The sequence below is a fragment of the Phodopus roborovskii genome, unplaced genomic scaffold (genome assembly GCF_943737965.1).
Source record: "Phodopus roborovskii unplaced genomic scaffold, PHOROB, whole genome shotgun sequence".
Taxonomy (NCBI): domain Eukaryota; kingdom Metazoa; phylum Chordata; class Mammalia; order Rodentia; family Cricetidae; genus Phodopus; species Phodopus roborovskii.
The window spans coordinates 44,022,276-44,045,234 of NW_026126407.1; the positions used below are offsets into that span (position 1 = coordinate 44,022,276).

The 22,959-nt window shown below is 44.2% G+C and overlaps 1 protein-coding gene across 1 annotated transcript in view; it reads left to right on the forward strand.

Annotated features, from left to right (window-relative positions):
* Dock2 (dedicator of cytokinesis 2) overlaps window positions 1-22,959 on the forward strand; it is a 391,208-nt gene that overhangs the window by 289,595 nt on the left and 78,654 nt on the right. The window contains exons 28-29 of the mRNA XM_051180962.1: window positions 17,228-17,326; window positions 19,028-19,122. Of these exons, the coding sequence (XP_051036919.1) occupies window positions 17,228-17,326; window positions 19,028-19,122 (194 nt within the window). The remainder of the gene's footprint in view (window positions 1-17,227; window positions 17,327-19,027; window positions 19,123-22,959) is intronic.

Here is a 22,959-nt window from a genome sequence, read left to right on the forward strand (position 1 = left end):
GAGATATGGCTACAGTATATGAGAGACACTTTGATGATGTATCCTAGGGTGGACAGAAATAGAGTCTAGTCATATGTTAGAGGTGGAATTGGAAAGAAGTCGGCCACCAGATGGATTGGCCAGATGGAGAAAGTGTCAAAGGTGCCTGAAGCCTCCCATACAGGTGGCCAAATGAAGGAAGGATGGGCTGCCACTTGGCATGTTATAATAGAGATCCAGGTGGGAGGCTGGAGTAGAGAGGAAGATCAAGGATTCTAAGTAAACACCTGCAGTCTGAGATGCCTGTAAGATACACACCTGGAGTTGTCTAGTGGGAGGCTATGCACATGATGGATCCTGCAAATGTTTATGGAAAGCCTAACCTAGACCAGATCCTGTGATGGGAGCAGGATGAAGATATGTGTAATACATGATTATTGACCTCTGGCGACTCAATACCAACTGCTTGTGATGTTGAGATGGGGAAAACACTACAATCAAAGGAGGGAAATTACTTAAAAAATATGAGGGGGTGGGAGAGAAAGCACTTTTTTTGGGGGGTGGCAGAAGTGAAAGTAGGCAGAGAGCCAGACTAAAGAGGTGAAATCCTCTCAGCATGAGCCCTAACCCTGCCTGAATTGTGTCCTCCCAGGTGTGGGTGGAGGGGCACTTAATTCTCAGCTCCAGCTTGCCTGAGTCCATGGGGATGAGAATTTACCAAAATGTAGGTGAATAAGTGAAAGTCTTCAGGGAACCTACCCTACCCCCTGCAGAAGCTAAGATCTGTGGACATGGTGACTCTGCTGACAGCAACATCTCCCTTCCCTAAACCCAGTGAACATAGAAATGAGGTTGTGGGGCTGTCTTTGCACACCCATGCCCCAGCCATAGCCCCATGAAAACAAAGCCCAGGTGTAGTGGATATAAATTTGCCTCCTGCCTTGGTGAGCCAGAAGATGACAAATTTCATTTTCTTTAAATCATGTTAAATGTAACCCTCAGCGACCCTTGCCTGAGTTAACTGACATTGACAAGAAGCCTGTCTCAGACTTTCATCTGGCTGTCCCCACATTGAGTACATGAAATTGTCTGGGGACTATGCTCCAAACAGTGTCCACAGACAGCCTTCTCGTAAACCTACTGGACTGTCATTGTTCAGGTGTGCATATCCTTAAAAGCAGGTACTGATTAGGGAGGGCTGGGGTCTAGGACTAGCTGTCATAGGCACATTCCTCTCTAAGGTGTGTCAAAGGCAACTTGACACATAGAAAATTCTATGAACTGCTGTTTCTGTATTTCCTAAGTGTCTATTAACACTGAGACGGTGCGGGGAGGTTCCAATTCCTTCTACTCCAGTTGTGGCCATCCACCACCATCAGCAGCAGAATTTCCTGGGAGCTTTTGGAAAAATGCAGACTCTGAGGCACCAGCCTAGACCTCAGGAATCAGAATCTCATTATATGACCCACAGGCCCCTTGAAGTTAGAGCAACACCATTGAAGCACACAGTAGATAGATATGCAATAAAATGTAACCTTTCTGTACATCCTACTCAGCCCTCTGCTTTCATTCATTGACTCTTAACACTTTCATACTGTATGAAGAGCCAAGGTCATGAGCCCTTGAAAGAAGGACTGGAACATAGCAGGGCTTCCCCTACCCCCCCCCCCATCCTGGTACTCTTATTTTGCCCTGTTTGCTTGTTTGAGGCCAAATCTTACACTATAGCCCAGGATGGCCTCAGTCTGGCAGCCATCCTCATGCTTCAGCCTCCTAAATGCTGAGATTACAAGCATGGATCACTACGCTTTCTGGTCTATATCATCCACACTGGTCCCTCTTATTTCCCCTTATAGGAGTTGCTCACTAGAAATGCCTACCCAGAAGTTCCCTTAGGCACCAGGTCTCAAAGTTGAGTATCCATCAGATACCACTCTGGCAGGCTCACTAAGCACTGATTGCAGGGCAGAGCCCACTCTAGAGGCTCAGATACAGTGAATGTGAGGTGGTACCTGAGGTGGTGTATTCTGAACAGGCACCCAGATAGCTGCTGCTGATGCCAGCAGCATTGAGAGCACTGCTGCTGGGACAATGCCCACCCTCTGTAGAAATGGAGGAATGAGAGTAGAGAGAAGGGAAGGAGAAAGCCAACAAGGGTGAAGCACAGATAGGCATTTGCCATTTCCTGCAGGTGCTCTGCTGCCCACCACCTCATGTTGAGTGGTGAAATTATATTGACCGGAACATGATTGGCAAGCAGATTTTCTGTTCCCATCTATCTGGAGAGGAAGACCCAGGGGAATGATACAACATCTGGTATCTCTGGTGCCCTTGGGCCTGTCCTCTGCACAACTGCTTCTTATCTTAGAGTTTAGGATGCCTAGATTAGGACTCCCAGGCTCGTCCACACCACACAGTTTTTGGAAAGTGTCTCTACTCCTACTCCCAAATTCACATAGCCTTTCTCACTGTTGCCTGGAATTGTCTCTGGGAAGCCTGGCATTCTCTGACGCATGTATTTGCAAGTGAAATGTCCAAGTGCAGGGGAGAATCCTGGGCAGAGGCAACCAGATGCAGTGAAGTGTATCAGACACGTGGCCCATGGAACAGGCAGCCCTGTGATGAGCTTCTCTGCTGGGCTTAGCCAGTCTCTCGGTTGTGGAGCCTCCCGTCACCTCTCCCCCAAGCATGGAGACAGTAATGCCCTTGAGAGGCCTGTGGTCAAAGTCAAGCACACCCAGTGCTTTCTCTCCCTAGGGTGTTCTGCAGAAAGGTCTTGCTGCAGCCGCCCTTCTTTAAGTTTTGTCGGCACATGCTGTTGGCAGGACTGAAAGTGGCTTGGGACAAGTTACCTTACCTCTTTGAGCCAAAATTTTCTTGCTTATTAAAGGTATGCATACCGGCATCTTCCTTCTGGTGTGGCTGTAAAGATTGTCAAAAAGGATGTTTATCCACTGCTTGGTATGTGTTTGGTTCATATAAGTACACAGATGAATCTGACTCCCTGACTTCCAGTAGTCCTATTCTGGGTATTGAGGGCTCCTCTCTTCATTTCTTCCTAGACCATTGGTTATTTACGAGAATGAGCCAGGTCTTATTCCCCTTCTTAGACATTCAGTCAATCTCCATAGGTCTGCTGAAGTCCTACTGTGCTCCAATCCTGCCAATCCTGTGGTAGAGGCCCATGCCCCTGGCCCTGCACACAGTGTGAAAGATTAAGGGTTAACAAATGAAATGAGAGGGTTGAGGAGGATCCTCACAAAGATTGTGTTTTGTTAGGTACCTACTTTGTGCATCAGCAGTTCCATGCAAACCTCAATGGACCTAGTACCCACCTACAGGTCATATGATGAGATTCTGATCCTGAGGTCTGGGTTGATGACTGAGAGTCTGCATTTCTCACAAGCTTCTGGGCAATTCTGCTACTGGTTGCAGATGGCCACACTGGTGAATGAAGTAGAAGGAGCTAGAACCTTCCTGTACTGCATCGCTTATTGTTCAAGAATACTTAGAAATGAGGAAATGGGTTGCATGGGATTACATGCATTGCCTAAGATCTCACAGCTAGCTAGCTCAAAAGTCAGGTAAGCCTGGCTCATTCTTGTTTGGTGAAATCACTGCCATGAAGGTCACCCATCAATCACTCAGGGCATAGTAGACTTATGCCATAGATCCATTTCTGTTGCTGTGATATGATTTTTCTAGTCTCATAAAGCCCAGGACTCCATGCCTAGGGAATGATGCAGCTCACAGTGGGCTGGATCTCTCCACATCAATTAATTAAGATAATCTCACAAGTACATGTCTATAGGCCAACCTAATGTAGGCAAAACCTCATTGAGACTCTCTTCCCGGTTCATTCTAAGTTGACAATTAAAAGCTAACCAGTATCTACAGAGAAGGATAGCATAGTATCCTATTGTAAAATACCATTTGGAAACATGGCCTCAGAGGCCAAAGTTAGCCAGGGAACCAGCAAAAGAAAGGATCAAAATTTCTAGTTTCCACATGTCATACACTAATTATAGATATTTAGGATTTGGAGTTCTGGAGAAGTTGATGATTTTATAGAAGAGATGACTTGAAGCCTGTAGTGGAACAGAGACTTGCCCAAGTTTTCTCAGCTTACTGATAGCAATGTTTGGACTAGACTCAAGTCTCTTGATTTCTACTCTCTATTAGTCCCTTGGTCCAACCAGCTTGCTAAGGTGGTGGCCTATGTGGCTCCTGCACTAGGACACAGTGAACATCATCATTGTACAGACACTCCATGTTCTTCTGCTAAGGCCCATGGGCTCCTGGGAGACCTAAGGGTCCTCAGAAGACAATCAGTTGACTCAGAATGACAGGGAAGGTTCTATCTCCACATGCTACCAATCTTGAAGTATGTGGCAGATAGCCCTCTGAAGTTGGAAGGTCTTTAAAACTCCTGGGCAAAACCTCTAACCCCACTCTTCTAGGGCATAATTGATGACTTGGTTCAGTGCAGTAAGCATTTATTATCTTAATTATAGTGTGATGTCAATTATCTTGGATGCTTCATTATAGGGCTATAGTCATTTACAAAGGTGTGCAGCCAGCATTTTAATTTTTTTTGAAAGGGGTGGGCATTGGCAGGACTTAGAATTGGAGATCCCCAAATCTTAGCTGTATCTACGACTCTTATTCAATGCTATGTTACTAGTGTTACATCAATAAAGGGAAGAGGGACTCTCAGTATAGGGATAGGACTGTCCTGGTGGGGACAGAACAGTCATGTGGAGTCCGTGAAGGCTTCCTGAATTCTTAAATGGACCACTGTTCCCATTTTTGGAACATGAGGAGAGGGAGGGAGAAGTCTACAGTAGACAGCACAGAGAAAAATGCAGCAGGCAACTTTGAATGCCATTGTGGGGCATGGGGTGTGGGGCATGTTAGCATGAGGAAACCACAGGAAGAGATCGCATATGTAGTACCCATGGGGGTCAGGCTGGCAACATGTGATAACTGGATGAGGTGACCAACTGTCCTGGTATGACTCGGACTGGGGCTGGGATATAGGAACTGCCGTAGAGAAACCCAAAGGTCCCATGCCCACTTTGATGGGCTGGCTGCTCTGAATAAGGTAGCTTTAGCCACCAGGAAAGTCTATGTCCTTCCACCCCTGCAGAGCAGAAGTGACAGGGCTAGGGGAACATAGCCAGATATTGTTAACCCTTCTGATGCCCAGGAGAAACAGAAAACTGAGGGTTGTATATAGTCTTTTCTGGTCTGCACATGTTGGCCTTATGGCCAAGTGTTTTTTAGAAAGTGGGACCAGCCAAATGTATCATTTCTATGGGCTATGGCCCAACCCAGTGCCCAGCCCCATGCCTCTCAGATGCACATTCGGATAACTGCCGCTCTCTAGAGAGAAGGCTGTGGTCATCTGTTAGGCTTTTGACTCGATGCTCTCCATCCCACTCAGATGCTGAGCACAGGGACTGATGGATCAAACTGGTGGCACAGTGGTCACAGGGACACCTATTCAATGCTTTGAAGGGGAAATTAGGGTGCAACAGCAGCATGCCCTGCCCTAAGCCTGGGAATCTATGTAATAAGGAAGGGAAATAAGATAGATCTCAAGGATGAGACTTAATTATGGGTTAAGTTCAATTCTGTATCGGTAACAAGACACCTCTGTGACTGATACTGGACTCCAGGAGGGGGGACGACAGTCATTTTGTTTGTGGGAACTTGGTGGGTCAAGGAACTGCAATTTAGAGGTGGGGCCATTGTGCAGTCAGTGTAACCATGTGCTCACACAACTGGCTTTTAGTCTCAGCTCTGCCACTTTCAGAGGCTGTGTGATGTTGGGGAAAAGCACCTAGCTTTGAGGGACTCTGTCTCCTTCACCTGTGGTACAGAAGCTGGTTTGCAGGATCATGTCCCAGAATCCCCCTCCCTCTGCCACCTCTCTAACTCTAGGCTTTAACTTCCATTAGACTTCTGCCAGGATTTTTGCAACCCACTGGGCCAAGAGAGTCTGGCAGGGGATTTACGGAACAAGTCAGTCCAAAGCTGGCATCTTTCTTTTTTCTTTTCTAGATGGCATTAGTAGATAGTCTGCCTTAGCAATGTTGATCTGATATCTGGGTACTACCAGGCAAGCTTTCTCACTGGCCTTTTTCATCGTGTCACTTGCCTTTTCTCTAATTGAGTGTGGAAAGAAGTGCAGATATGGGAGCTGGTGCAGGAAGGAAGCTTCTGATGCAGGTCTGTAGCCAGGAAGCCTTCTGCTCCAAGGCAGAGGATGGGGCAGAAAGGGGGTATTTGCATCCTTGCCAAGCTGCAGAGCCACCCTTATTAATGGTCTGCAGGCAGCTAAACTAATGCTGACTGCAGAGGACAGGGATCGCAGGGCACTTCCACTGTTCTGAAGGACAGGGATGTGAAACAAATGGGATTGAAGAGGGGAGAGGGGAGAACGAATGGGGTGAAATGTGTGTGTGTGTTGGGGGGGGCAAGTTAGTATGGTGTCATTTGAAAACTTTCAAGGCAATGAATGAATGGATAAGTATCCTTCCCAGAGCAAGGAGGCCAATGCCAGGAGAGGAGCCTGCCTGTGAGCAGCCAGAACCCAATGGGAAGGCTTGGGTCAGCCAATACAGGAAGCTCAGGAATAGGCACCATCCCTCCTGCCCCCTCCTCCTTGAGCCTGGGCATGTGCAGGCATGCTGCATCTAAAAGGGCTTTGTAGGAACTCATTACTGTGAACCCTTGGAGTCAGCTTTTCAATCACCCCTGAGTTCAGCTTCACAGGGGGTGCTTTCATCACTGCCATGAGCTTCATAAGGACCAGAGCCTCATGATCCCGCCACTGTTAGCAGATGAAATAGCACTCCCTGTATAGAAATGAGGAACAAGGACTTTGAGTAGCTTTCTTTACCTTGTCAGTAGAGCTGGCCCAAGGCAACACAGTCGGCAGGTGCCAGCATGCCATCCCATTACCTACAGATTGAGTTTTGCTGCCCAGAGCCTGCCATTCCAGGCCCTTCCACATCTCTCATGATCTCCCTCTGTGAACTTCTGCAGCACCAAAACCCCCTGCTCATTTCCACCTCTGCCTCTGTCCTCATTCTGTTCTGCCTTCTAAAAGTGGGACAGCGATTTCTTAGTATTTGTACTATCAACTCCCTTCACTGGCCGCTGGCAGACATCACTAATCGATCACCGCAGTCTTTCCTGCTGAGCTAAGACTTGGCCTTAAAATCATTCCCGACACAACTCTCTAGGCAGACACCACCAATCAATTAAATTAATCAAATTATAAGACGAAAAGTATTTTATGTTATATATCTAAGATGTCATTTCCTATTCTTAGTTTAATCTCTCTCAACCTTGCCATTCCTCAAACTTACATTCTCTTTGAAAGTTCCCTGGAATATCTCTAACCCTTGTCCTCATTTAAAAGCCAAGAACAAACGTTACCTACAGCACTCATTTTACACATGTCACTCAACATCCATATATGTGTCTTTGTCCGCATGACCAGAGTATTTTAGCTATGATGTTAGTGACATCTTGGACTGGGCTAATCTTTGCTTTGTGGGGTGTCCTATGTATTACAGGGTGTTTAATCAGTACTAGCTAGCCTTTACCCAGGAGACACTAGAAACAACCCTGTTTCTTACTTGTGACAATGACGAAAGATAGGAGGTACTAGCAGTGGCTGGGCTAAGTGGAATTTGATGTTTACATAAGATGTGAGAGGTGGTTCTTAGTATTTTGCAGTTCCAGGAAAGCAAGGGAACTAACTAAGGAAATCCTTTTATCCACAATGTAGTCTTCCCCACAGAAAACTCTGGCCTAGCCTGGCCTGGCTGCCTATGAACATTCCTATCTGCCTACCTTCTGTCCCTTTAATCGTGAAGGCTTAGCCAAGGGAAAAAAGCATGGGGACCCTGTGTAAATCCCCATCTGCAGTGTAGCTCCTGGATCCATGGGAGGTTTAAATCACCCTTTACAAATTCTGACAGGTCAACCCACTATTCCTGAGGTACCAGGAAGGGGCTGAGGCTACACACTGGGAGAGACGTTTTAGGGAACCCTCTCCCTGTGACTTCTGACTTCACCCTCACCTCGGTCCTAGAGATGGCAGTCATAACCATATTCACAAGGAGAAAATTGGGTCTTAAAGAGATAAAACACCTTGTCCAGAGTCCTAGAGCATGTCAAGAAAGGCTGGGCCGCTCTACTAGGACATACCTGTCACAGCAATACTACCAGTAAGGAACAACAGATGTTTCCTAGTATATAGTGGCATTGGTATTATACCAGGGACCTCTCCCCATATAATGAGCCCAAAGTAGTGCAGATAATGGAGTCTCATTGGGACTTGTAATCATGAGAGTCTTAAAGCAGTATAGCATAGGTATTGAGCAGCTGTTTGCCTGGGTATCTGTGTTTTCCCTTATGATTGGTCTGCCTGCCTTTGTTTCCACCCATATAACCTTACATAAGTGCATGTGAATATACATCTCCCCCTTTCTTCCTACTTCCATTCCTATGGGGGCACAGAAGATGCCTAGAATGTTTCCTAATATTCAGGAGTTATCTGACAGTAGCACTAAGATGAAATATATCATTGTTTTGAAGTTTTGAAGTATTGCTTATTTTTAATCACAATAAGTTGTGATTTCAATAGTCCTTTTTCCCCTTAATAAAAGAAAACAAAAACATTTCTGGAGTCAAGCTGGTCTAGAAAAGTTCTGCCATCTCCCTGTTCCTTGACTTCTTCATCTCTAAGGTACAAACAGTATTATCAATGTCTAGTAAATGTTGACGTTTTGTTGTGCTTTCCTGTTTCTGTGATAGAACACTGACCAAAATCAATGCAGAGATGAAAGGGTTCCATCAGTGAGGGAAACCTAGGCAGGGATCCAGAGGTACCAAATGAAGCAGCAGCCATGGAGGAATGCCTTGCTTCCAGGCACATATTCAGTTATCTTCCTTATATAGCCCAAGCCTACCTGTAGGGGGGATGGCACCACCCTCAGTGCGCTGAGCCCTTCTATGTTAATCATCAAAAAATACTGCATAGACATGTCCATAGGCCAGTTAATGGAGGCAGTTCTTCCACTAAGGTTCCCTCTTCTCAGTTGTGTCCAGTCAACAACCAAGATCAGCATCACAGGGGCAAAAGAGAAAGTGCAACAGCTGGTCCACAGTAATACACAAACAGCTGTGGTGACCATCGACATAATTTTCAGCTGTGTCTGATAGATGCATGAGCATCTGACTGGTAATAGTTTATCTTCCTTTTAAATTTTTCTCTTTGCTTGCTATGACCCCATAAACAGTCTGTACAGATGGAGAAATATGGAATTCACCATGGTACCTGGCACACTGTCCTTTAAATGGCAGCTATTATTATCATTTAGTTCACAGTTTCCCCCATCTCAAATTTCATAGTCTCTTGAGACATCTTTTCCCACGGAGGGTGTGCCTTTGAGTCATTTAACCTAGATGTACATGCTTGCAGGAGAAGATGGAATGCTTCTTAGTATATGTACTCCAAACTCCAAACCCTATCAGTGCTTCTGGTTTGAAGGGGAGTGCAGTGAGCAGAGGACTATACCCTATTGTTCAGAACTTACAGATTTTCTTAGAACATTTAGTATGAAGCTTGGAAGCCTATCATTGGTGTGAAGAGAAGAAAGCTTCATTTCTGAAATTGTTCTTTTCCCAATCAAATTTGTGACCCTCCCCACCCATACCTTCATGGATGAAGTTAGAAAAACTATCTTCTGTTTAGAAAAAGAATGAACCATCCCAATTAATAGCCCATTTCCCAGCAAGCTGGCCTCTTGGGTAGGTTCCCCCACACTCAGATGGTTTAAATTGGACACTGGGAGTAGGCAGGAAGAGTTTTCTGTTTAGTCAGCAGTGAACAATAGGGAACTGAGCACACTGAATCTGAAGACAAATGGAATCGATATCAAACTGGAGTCCATATGTGCTCCCACAGGAGGGTCAGACTGTGTTATGAAGTAATCATTTAGTGAAAAACACTTGCTCAGGAGTGATGACATCACCAGGAACCAGGAAGGGCCAACACTAAAGCATAATTTAACATGTTCTACAAACCCATGACCCTGGAAACAGTACTTGAGTGGCTCCTTACAGATGGGCTGGCAGCAGATAGCAAGCTTCTTAAAACTTAGATTGAGAGCTTCTGTTCACTAAGAAGAAAAGCCAGTTCCTGCCTGTGACCATCATGCACCCTTGGGAGCTGGCCCCTGCCTGTCCTTCTAATATCACCTTGTATTTTTACTCTTACTTGCCCATAGCTTCTGGCCATGCTAGCCTTTGCTCAGTCTTTCAAGGTCTTTGATTTGTGGGACCTATGATGCCTTTACAGCTTCTTACACAGTCATTCTTATCACTTAGATTTTCATGTGTTAGCTCCAAGAACCCACCACTGTCTACTCAGTCCAAAATAAGAGGCCTTGCCTTCTGTCCCTATCCATTGCTTTCTAGTATTTCCCTAGTAGAGCAAACTACTGTCTATAATTGTTTTAGTGCTGGCTTATCATAGCTGTGTCTTCCTGCTTTTAGTCCCACTCATCAGGAATGAGAGCTTCTCAAGAAATCTTCACATTGATAATCTTCACATTGTAGCCTTAGCACCTTGAACCACACCTGGCACACAGTGGGTCCTCACACAGTGAGTGCTCAAACAGTACTTGTTGAATCAAGGAATGTGTTACCTCACTTGGGCTTGATAGAATGTGAGAAATGGAACAAAAATTCTTAGATTTCTGGCCTCTGCTAAATCAAAGGTGACAACACCTAACTATTTTTCAAGTTTATGGAGGAAATAAATGCAATAATAAATTCAATCTCTATTAATATTGATCATCTTGTACAATATTCAGGTTCTATTCTAGATGCTAGAAATACAGCAGTGAATGAAGGGACTCCAAACATTCATGGTATGAAAATACAAGTTCATGAAAATACAAGTTTGGGAATCTAAAATGCCCTGATTTTAATTTCTACAACAGCTCAAACTAAATGTCTGCTAGACAAGTTATTTGGCTTCATGCCTCTCACATCCTTCATCAATAAGATGGGCACACGGCTTATGTGTATGCTAAGAAGTCTCAGGGAAATGATAAGCATAGTCTTGGGAATAAGGAATGAATGAATGAATGAGTAGGATCTGCCTTCCTCCTGACTCTCCCTTGCCATGAACTACCCCACTGCTCTCTTTGGAAGACTTGAAGTGATCTCACAGGCAGGCTCACACTCCAGCAAGGATCAGAGGCATTTGTTGTACCTCTGAGAAGGCTGTGTGAGGAACACAGACTCCTCTTCAGGCCTTGACTCAAAGCAGCCTTCCCAGCCTCCCCACTGGTCCTTCAGTGATTACTGCTTCCTAAGGAGGCACTACCTGCAGTCCTGGCCCCATTTTATCTAGAGAGTTGATCTGTCTGTCATTAAGGCCCACTGTGTCTGGCAGAGGTGCTAGCCCTCCTGGAGTTATCATGCTCTTCTCTCAGATTTCTGCTCTTGACATTGGATAGATCACACAAACCGCATTGATGTGTCCTCACTTCTCCAAGGAGGAAGGGAATTGGCTTTACCTATCACACAACAGGACTTCTGGGTAGCTAAGGAGTTTCAGGACACACAAAAACAGGCACCTCCTAAAGCCAAATAGCTGGGGGATTATGGTTTCCAAAAAGACAGTGGTACAGCATGCTTTTGAACCATTTGGACACCAACGTCAATTTTCTTACCTTCCAGCAACTGTTCCTAAGTAAAAGAAAACTCCCAGCCTACTTGCTCCAAGAGGAGCACACTCTGTTTCCTGAGCAGCTGGACTTGAGACATGGTGACAAAAGGCCACTCAGAGTTGGAGGGCATATAACTGCTGGTGTCAAGCTGCAATGGGTATCAGTGAATGGGTTTGTAGATGTAGACTGCCACTGGTAGACTGCAGTCTACTAGCACAGGCTGTATATTTCCTAGGAGCAGGGATTTGTGTAGTTTTCTTGACTACAGTCAGCAATTACAATAATAATAGTAGTAGCAGAAATAATAATAACAGTAGCAGCTGGCACTTTCTGAAGGACCTCTACACACAAGGCTCTTTATATAAGTTAATCCTTTTCTTCTCCATATGAAATAGAGATTTTTTTTTAAATCTTCTTTGACACACTAAACAAGTAAGGAACACAAGATTCTGCTCAAGGTCACAGGCACACAGCTAAGATGGGAACTCAGGCTGCCTGGCTCCAAGGCCCCTCTTGTGGCACTGCATCCAGGAAGTGCTAGATGTAAGTACCATGGAGCATAGCCTTAGTTATCCTGCTATAGCTCCCGCTGCCCAGCACGTACCTAAACTTGGCATTGCTATAAAAGAACACATTCGACACCTCAGCCGCCCTAAAGATTGTTCCAAATTACAACTCCCAGTGGCTTGACAAAGGTCTAAGATGAATGGATTTCAGAGCCCTTGCTTTTCCTGACATCATAGCCTCCCACCTCCAGTCAGTCCTGGATCCACCATACATACATCATTAGTTTAATCCAAGAATAAAATCTGTTATATAAACACATAACAGCCATGGGGCTGGGCAGAGAAGAAGCCTCAGAGTGGCATTTGGCCACTCTTAGTCTCCAAAGTGTGGCTCTTCCAGAGAACTTTTCATTTCCCTGTGAGCCTCCCTCCCTCAGCACACAAACTTTCTTTCATCTCCTCTCCTTAGTGCTTTCTATATTGTATTTTATTTTGGTCGTGCACATTATTTGAAGTTACTATAGCAACGTGTCACCAGCTGGTATCTCATAGTAATGTTGGCATTTAGGTAGCAAGCTCCTGAAGTTGCCTGTTTCCCTCCCTCTGTAATCTCATCTCTGCCACCAATCTCAGATGAGTGGGGGATGCTTACCAGCAGCCAAGCCCTCATCCTCTATTTTGTGCATCAGAATGGAGCAAATAAGATAGCTTTGCATTTGCCCTTGGTTTACGGTTTACTCCAACATGACTCATGTGGTGTGTGTGTGTGTGTGTGTGTGTGTGTGTGTATGTGTGTATGTTGCATGCACACATGTACGTACATGTGTGTTTGCATTAAAGGTTGCTAAGTTGAAATGGTAAAATTGAATGTTGTACATGGAGCTAATAGTATTTCAAATAATAATATGATAATGAAGCTGATTTTTAATGCAAAGGAGCCAGTGTAATGATTTGGGGAGGGTTCCTACCAGAACTGAAGTCATCTGATACACTGCTCACACAGGATTGGTTTTCCCTTGTTCTCTTGCCAGCACATAGTAAAGAGACCCTGACTGTTTTCCCTCGGAGCTTTAGTTCTCTCCCAGATGCGCAAGCCCTGCAAGAGTAGTGATGGGCTGAATTAATTAAAAGAATTGATTGTCTTGGATAGCTGAGAGGGTCCTATGTAGCAAATATGCCCTGCCACTCACAGTGTTAACTAGCTCCTCATCAGCCAAGTGCCTGTGATGATGATTGTACTTATTTTTACACATTTGACCTAGTTTCAAACTGTGTGTCTTCGTGCTGTGATTCATTAGTCACATTTTAAACCACCCAATTGGAGCGAGGTGACTGTGCCTGGTTTGCGCCAGAGTCTCGGATTCAATTTCTCTCTGGAATTTAGTATGCAAGTCCCACTGGTACTCTGTTTCAAGAAGCAATTTCCCATGGAAGCACCTGGTGTGCTGCTTTGGTATGGATGAGTGGCTGCCTCATGCTTGGTAGTAAATATATGTCGATTATAGAATTTCTGCCTCGAAGAAAAAGAAGAGGGTTCTAATTGGCCCAGATTACAGGGGATCCCCCAACTCCCTGAGTATACTCCATGCAATGCTGAGGCTTTTCCAGGTTGTTGGTGGGGATGGGAGATTGAACTTTTAAGGACATAAAGTTTAGGCAGCATCGTTTGGTTGCCAGGGCAAAAACAGTCTGCTCATCACCCCTACCCCCCAAATCCTCTGTGCATTTAAAACATGGCAGGTATAAAAGTATGGTCTCAAACTTGTGAACATGGGAGAGGGCCAAGACACAATTGCCATACTGAAGACAATCTTGAAAAGGGGCCACCCATCAGAGAAGCACAGCATGATTCCATCATTCCTTCATTGCATGACAAAGCATGTATGGCCATTCAATTCCAAAAGAGCTTTTCAATGACCCTACCGCCTGTGGCTTGCTCCATTCCAGGTCTCCCTTACTGTCCCCTCTGTGTGATCACCTAAGGATCGATAACAGTGAGCTAGGTACTGTGGTAGGAAAACCAAATGCTTCCCATTTGAAATAAAACAGAGCTACGTTATGATTAACAGGCAAAAGCAAGCGACTTGTCTAAAGTTCCATCGCAGTGCACCTGTCAATCCTAGGGAAAGGCACCCAACTGGGCTTTTCCTATGTGCTCACCAGGACAAAGAAATAAACAAGCTGGTAAAAGTGATTGTGATCGATCTGTGAACTCTGACACACTGGCTGACTCCTAATAAAACCATGATGGTTTATTTCATAAAATGGCCAAACTCTCTAATGAAGAATGGAAAACCTCTCTCTCTTTCTCATTATTTAAGAAAAAGAAAAAGAAAAAAGAAAAGAAAACAAAAACAAAAACCCAGAAGTTTCCTTAAACGAATCCTCAGAGAACACAGGCTGTTCGAGGTAATTCCAAGCAACTTGAGCTCCTCCGGAGGTTTGCACTTTGCATTTTCTCCTCTTCCAATTCAAATCAAGCCATTGGGAATAACAAGCCTTCCGGATCGAGACATTTGGGGCAGCCTGCAGTTCTGACAATGGTGGATTTTCAACACACACACACACACACACACACACACACACACACACACACACACACACTAGCTCGCAGTCTCGGCACTCATTTAGCCAAAGATTTAAAGTAAACTGCTGTCCAAGAGACAACCGCATTTTCTCCTACAAGATCACCAATTAAAGAAATAAAAATAGAAAAAGACAAAAAAGATCAAACCTTCCCACATCTCTTACCTCAAAGCAGTGAAATTACCTGCAGAGGATGCTGCCCCCTTCCTTGTACAACGAGCCAGCCTTTGACCAGCAGCAAGATAACTCCAAACGAAGGAAAAAGAAGCCCTTTATATTGTAATTTTCACTGTTTATATGCAAGAAGTGTAGTGGGTCTGCTCACGTAGGAATAAATAAAAAGCCGAACAAACTGCACGGCAGCTACCATGTGAAAAGAAAAGCCCTCTAGTGGTCACAGGCTGAATTCTTTAAGGAAGGGAGAGGAGATGGAGGGAGTAGAAGAAGCATGTGAACACACACACACACACACACACACACACACCCCTACAGATCTCTTCACACTCTACAGTATTCTTTTCTTACATTCACCCTGGGCAGAGCTAAAAAATTCATTTCTTGGTTTCAGTGGGATCTGGTTAAATTAGCCAGGATGTGACTGTTTAAGCCTGGATGGAAAGCAGTGAATAATGTCACAAATTCACTACCACCCCCTGGAGGCTTGAATATGAAACAACAAGCAGGTGGCACCCCAAGGCTTCAGGCTCCTATGTACAAAGTGACTAGAGCCCCTGCAGGGCTAGGACTAGTGCTTTCTGCTAGATGTTCATGTTTCCTAAACACTGTGAGATTAGTGGACACCAGCTCCTGTGCAGCTAACCTGCTTAATCACAGAGTTCCTTCTTTTAAAAGGCAACTCAGGTGTTCCAAAATTATCAGTATTTTTAAGTGAGGACCTTACGTTTTCACCTTGTTCTATTACATAGCTGGCCCTGTTGATGGGAAATCATGCTACCACTAACTTCCTAATTTAAAAGAACCAGGAAGTAAGTAAGAGCTTATATTTATCCTATACCTATGAGAGCTACTTTGGCAATGAGAACATGTAAACCATTTAGTCAACCTAAGAGACATACCAAGGAATGCAGAGGGGGCTTCCTGGGGTCATTAGCAGTGTCCTTCCAGCACTAGACTAGAACATGCCTACAGGCTGGCTGGTATACACATGCATGCATACATACACATTTCTTATTTTTTTTAACAAAGTGAGAACTTTTAAAATAAAGTCTCTTTGTATATGTGTCTCTCTCACCTCTCTCTCTCTCTCTCTCTCTCTCTCTCTCTCTCTCACACACACACACACACACACACACACACCTTTATTTTTTCCAAACATGAAAATCCCAAGCCCCTGGACAACCCCTGTATCCCATCATCCAGGCCACCCTCTAAAAATATGTTATGGGCTGGGTCATGATGAGACCTTCTCTGGCCAAGATGGTAGCCACTTGGGGTCTTACAAGAAGCAGTTGAGGTTGTCATCTCGGCCCTCTCTGATCAGTGGCCAGTGCTTTCTTTGCCAGCTCCCAGGATATAATTCCTCAAGTATGGCTTATATATGCCAGCATTCCTCAGCTCAGACAATTACTACTCAGGGAAGGAGGACAAAGAAGAGGCTGAAGTGATGCCTATTAATACATGCCTGGGTATAACTCAGGCTCCTCCACTCCCAGGGTTCAAGACTCACATCCTCCTCAGGTCTCTACCTTGATTTATCTCTTGTCTGAATCCTTTCCTTATGGGCATAGATTATGTTTTCCCAACTAAATTATAAGCTCATAAGTGGCAACTGCTGACTCTTCACATCTCCTTTATCTTCCGTAGACCCAACAAGTACCAATCCTAGTAGATTCTAGGTTCGCTGAAGGCTGATTGATTCATTGCAACCCAGTACCTGCTCTCTCCACAGAGACTCACAATGCACTTACCAGTGCTGTTGGAGCTGTTGATCTTCCCAGGAACTCCTCTAGGAGTAGACATGGGAACAGACAAGACAATGGAGATTTACACAGACAAAATTATTTACCAGAAAATGAAAATGACTGCCCCAAGGATCTTGACTGACATGGGCTGAGTCTCCCAACATCCACATGGAGCACAGTTCCCAATGTACAAACAGCACAGAGATGAGGAAGTGAATCTGTTCTTAGTTTTGTAACTGGAGCTCTTAGCACAGCTACAGGCACATAATGGGTGTTTAATGAATGCCTTTTTAATGAACTGGCAGTGACAACATGTCCTCTCAGGGAATTTTACATGCCAGTAAGAGGGGACTTTTCATTGGTGGATAGCCCTTTATCATTGCCTGGGATGGCTATTTGTTTTTAAGTTTGAAGTCAAGGAGATGAAAAGGACAGATTTCATGGTCATTATGTTTTTCCTTATGTTTTGTAGAGTCATTTTGTGGCATGTATGACAGCCATCTTAGACCAGATGGGTGATCAACACTATTCCTTCTATATTGAGACTTTCCAGACCAGCTCAGACCTTGTGGTAAGTCTTCAGGACATGGAAGGGGGTGGTTGTCAGGTAAGAGATAGAGAAGAAGGGCATGGCATACCAGGCTCTTGTTCTCATGAGTTTGAGACAAGAAGGGTTCCCCCTACAGATCTCAAGTATGTGTGTTGAAGATTGTGGCATACATGTGTGATTGTATTTCTTGAATGACTCATTTCTAGAGTGCATCTTCAGTCCATTAGAGGGGAGCACTGTGGCTCCTATATCTAGATTCCCATTCGCAAACATTCCTTGATGAATCATGAATACTTTGGAGCTTAAGACACGAGTGTTGGAGCCTGAAAATTTTGGGTTAGAATCTTAGATTAGCCACTGTGAACTCAGGCAAGCTAACTTCTCTTAAGCCTGGGTTGTTTTTGTTTTTATCTCTGAACTAGGGATGGTATCATCTGTGTCACAAGGCTTTGGCAAGGGATCACAGGAGTAATTGTAAGCACTCAGCAAAAGGCAGCTGTTACTATGCTGTGACAAGTACAGAGAAAGTTGGTTCCTGAGCCCAACTTACCTCTCAGTACTCATCCACTTATACCCACTATCATCACCAGGCCTTTACTGGACATTCACAAGCTTGGCTCTCTGCCAAGCATCCAGTATATAGTATATGTTTGATCCTCATGGTAATCTTGTGAGGTAGACATTACTCCATTCTGCTGATGTGGAAGATGGGACCTTATTCCACAGAGGTGACTTCTTCCCAGAAGCAACATTTGCTGTAAATAAACCAATGCCATTTCCAAAATTTTGCAAATTAGCTGAAAGCAATGTTTTTGAAATGATATGTTATATAGCCTCCTAAGTACCCTAGCATAGACACACACATACACACACACACACACACACACACACACACACACACACACACACACCAAACAGAGCTGATCTGCTTTTATCTATTTCATATATTGGGTTTTAAGTGAGATTTTCTTTGAACAGAGTCTGCAGTGAACATGACTTGACAAGCACTGCTTAAGGAAAGAAGCAGGTTCATTCTGGGTCCAAAGCTTTACCTAAATCACCTAGGTTATCTGGCTTCATTACCTGCAGCTCAAGACATTCCCGATACTGGTGGTTCTTGACTTTGCTGTCTGGATTTGTGTTGAATTTATTTTCTCTAAAGATAAAGATGAAGGTTAGCCTGCTGCAAATTCTGCTGGAGAATGTTTAAATCCACTTTGAACCTCTTTAAAAAAGGGAAGAAGACCCTTGCTACCTCCCTTCTTTATGAGTTTATATGCATGTGTGACATTTGGATTAGCTATGCCTATGCATTGCTAATTAGATATTCATTTAAATAATAGTGTGTTTGCTCAATGACCTGAGACAATACTATAAAGTGTGGATTATTTACTTCTTGAATACACATTTGGAAAGATGATTACAAAATCATCAGCAAGTACATTTACTTCTTTATTCTTTAAGACAGAACCAATAGTACTTTATTTGGAGAGTCCACTTTTAGTTATTATTCATATTCCACTTGTATCTGGTGAGCCAGAGTCCTGGTAGCTGACATAGACACTTCCATTTGCAACCTATTGCGATGGTTTGGAATACCTTAGCAAAAACCTGGCCCTCTAAAGGAAAATAAAGAAGGCATTTAAATTGCACCGAGATCTAGGTGGGTGCAGTCTGTCCCATGACAATGTAGGGTGACAGGTGTGATGGGCACTTTTGCAGGACTTCTTGATGGAAACATTCATCATGTTCAAGGACCTCATCGGGAAGAACGTGTACCCTGGTGACTGGATGGCCATGAGCATGGTTCAGAACAGGTAAGCCGCCAGGGCCTCTAGAATGGCACCACTTGAAAGAATGCCAGAAGCAGTAGATGGGGGAGAAGAGATTAAAATGTTAACAGATTAAAATGTTAACCCTATCCTGTCTATGCTCAAATACTAGTTCCCAATCCTGAAGCTACTGTAATAGCCCCCTACCTTCTGCAATGTTCGTGTTCCAGTTAAAATAGATTCTGTGTCTATGATAGGAGAGTTTACAGACGTGTTTAAAATTACATTGTTTTAACGTTCATTTACAATAATAAAATATTTTCTGCACTGTATGTTAAATAAGTGTCGAACAACTTTAAACAGGTTTCCACTTTACAGGACTTGGGGGGGTTAATATGCTAATATAATTTTCTAAGATGAAGAAACAGCAGGAAACATTTTACAGTTGAATCTGCCTTTGGAACAATTTGGGGTTTAACACACATTTTTGTTTGTACCTGTAATACCTAGTCATATGTCAGAGAATATCCATGTAACTCAAGAATAATTCAGAGCCCCACACAAGCAGTCACAGCCTTGGATAAGCCATTACAAATGACCCCAACCTTTACTGTTGTCTAAGATCATCTTGCCAAGGTGAAGGAAAGTCCCAACACTCAGGCATTCTAAGAGCCCCTCTCTCCACTCCCGTCCCCCAGCCTCTTTGGCATGCTGTGGTTCCCTTGTTCTGTTTCAAAATCTTGTTCTCAAGTCTCACCTGTGTCCTCTCTTCATCTGGGCCTTCACAGCTCCTCCCTTCCTTTCTCGCCCCTTTCCTTTATATTTATTTCAGGTCCTTACCACGGAAAGCCCTCCATCTCCCAGGGGCTTCTAGTTTTATCTCCCTGTGCCTACTGCCTTTGTTCTCCATCATGCAGGCCAAGTATTGGCTGACAAAGACAGAAATCTTTCTCTCTCACTCTCTTTCTCTCTCTGCCTTTTCTCTCTCCCATGGCTATTGTCTTGGAAGACTGGTCTCCTCCCTCCCCTTTGTATGATCCCTTTCCCCTGATTAAAAAAGTCCAAAAACCAACCAACCAACCAAACAAACAAAAAACCCCTCCACTTGAACCCTGCCACATGATGCCACGTGGTATCTTTCCCTCATGCACCACTTTTCTTAAATTACAACAGGTGGAAAGATTTGTCAAGGCAGAAGAAAGCATCTGTCTGTACATCTCTGCTTATTGTAGGAAGAGGGAGCTCCTCCCAGCAACACAGTCCCAGGGAATATTCCATTCCTAGCCTGGGCTTACCCAGCTTGGTTGGCATCTCGCTGGGTGAAGGCTAGCTCTGCAGGGACTAACCTGTCAGTTATGATTCTCCCAGGCACATTGTGAGTCAGATGTAGACTACTCCCTGGCCCTGTGTCCTACCTACCAGCTCCCTGAGCATGAGCTCTGTATAGAAGCAAAGAACCTCATACTTGGAAGAGCCCCATGCTTGCTTTAGTTCTCAAGTGCTACCATCTCTGGACTCATAATAATTTTTAGACAATGGGACCCCCATTTTCATTTTGTGCTGGCTCTGTAAGTTATATAACTGCTCATATGCCAATAGTCAGCCATCTTGGATTGAGTAGGGGCTGCAGGCTATTCTACACATGGCCCTTCACCACGTGCCAAAAGATGAACAGAAAGTCTGTCAAATTGTTTGATGCATCCAGGAGATAATAGGGGGTTATTTGCATTTTGGATACGTCCAGCTGCCTACTTCTCTACACTTGTATAATTTTCTATAAGCCATGACTCTGCCTGGATACCTTGTCTCCCTCCAGACTGGACTCCCCTTGGTAGCACTGTGAAAAACCTGAACCGAGCCACTCCCACATGGCAGGAAAGTCTGTTTCCCCTTCAGCATTCATCTGTGTTCCCAGTTAGCTACTGTCCTCACTGCTTGTGACTGACTCATCACAGGGCTGTTCAGTCTCTGCACAATGGATGTCTTAAGAGCAAACTCCATGTGCAACTTGACTCTGTGTATCTAGTCCTAATACAGAGCATGATGTGACATTCATGAACATGTACAGTGACACACACTCTGTCCACAGGTGACTCCCTGACTTGGATTTTAAAGGAATTTGGACTCTTGAAAATAGAAAATGTATTGGTTAGGATAACTTGAAAACTTCAGAGAGCTGGTTTCATGCTTGGCTGTATCCAGGTGTTCAGATGGTGATGGAAAAAGCCAATGCCTCTCCCTCAATCTTGTCTGTGTTACCTTCATTCTCAAACAGACACTCTTTATAGGCATGAAAATGTACTCTATCAATTGCAAATGTATCTATTTCATTTTATTATGTATATGCATATCTTGCCTGCACATATGCCAGTGAGCCACTTGAGTGCCTGGTGCCTGTGGGGACCAAAAGAAAGTATCAGATCTCCTGGAACTAGAATTATGGATGATGGTGAGCTGCTGTGAGGAAGCTGAGACTGGAACCAGAGTCCTCTGGAAGAGCAGCTAATGCTCTGAAGGGCTGAGCTGCCTCTACAAATCTCCTGAGAGAAATTTGTTTTGTTTCGTTTTGTTTTATTTTTGTTTTTCAGTCAGTGCAGTGTAATTCCCAAGGCTAACCTTCAAAGTCTGGTTTGGGTTATGTGTGGCAGAGAAATGAAAGGCATTGTTAAGTCAAGCTTTGATCTTATGACCTGCCTTCTGAACTGGAGGTAGTTTGGCCAATCCTACCTAAACAACAGGCAGCTAAGAAAGTAATGGACAAGGGAGTTCTTCAAAGAAAAATCTAGAGTTGCTGTAAGTAGGAGGAACAGGTTACTGGCAGAAAAGGGAACAGACAACTTGAGCTAATAAGAGGCCAGGGGTGGAGTTCACCAGGTAAGCTTCCCTAGTGCAGCTGTGTACTGGGCATTCTGGGAGAAGTACTTGGTGATCTATGTAAGCAGGTGTTGGGACAGGCTGTGGAGATGTTACTTGTCCCAGTTTCATTCCAGTTGCTGTGATTAAATACCCCGACAAAAAGCAACTTTAAGGAAGAAAGAATTTATATGAGGCTTACATTTCCAGTTTCCAGTCTGTTACTGTGGGGAAGTCAAGGCAGGAACTCTAAGCAGCACCCTACAACTAGTCAGTAGCAGATAGGAAATAAACAGGTATAGGTTTGTGCCTGACTGGCTTTCGCCCCTCTCTCAGACAGTCTAGAACACCCAGCCCAGAGAATAACGACATTCACATTCAGGGTGGGTCTTCTCACCGCACCCAATTAAGAAAACCCCTCAGAGATCTGCCCACAAGCCAACCTGAAATAGATAGTCCCTCACTGTGTCTCTCTTTCCACAATAATTCTACATTGTGTCAAGTTGACAATTAAAATGATCCTTCTGTCTCCATACCTAGAAAATTGGAGTGAAATCCAAGGAACCAAAGAAAGTGGAGTTGCCTCCTAAATAAAACTGTATGGCTCTGATCGGTGAAATGTGTGCCTTTACATTTTATTGTCTTAAAAACTCAGGCTTGAAGGTATGGCATGAATTCCATATTGCACAGGTTGCCCTTGAACTCACTATGCAGTTAAAGATGATTTTGAATTCCTGGTCTTCCTGCCTCAACCTCTTAAGTCCTGGGATTCCAGGGATGCACAGCTGCCCTCCCTTTCTTCTTATAAATCATTCAACATCTGGAATGTCAATTTCCATGGTCCATTTTATAGGGTTTTATGTTTCTCTTTTGGGGAGGATGGAGTTGTTCCGAAGTACCATACCTGATAACAAGTCAGACCTCAGTAAGTAGGGCATTGGCATCACTAAGTGATGACAAGTTAATCTTGGGCTGCTGAAGTCACCTCTCCCTAACACTGTCTATTCTTGTGTTTTTGCACTAGAACAT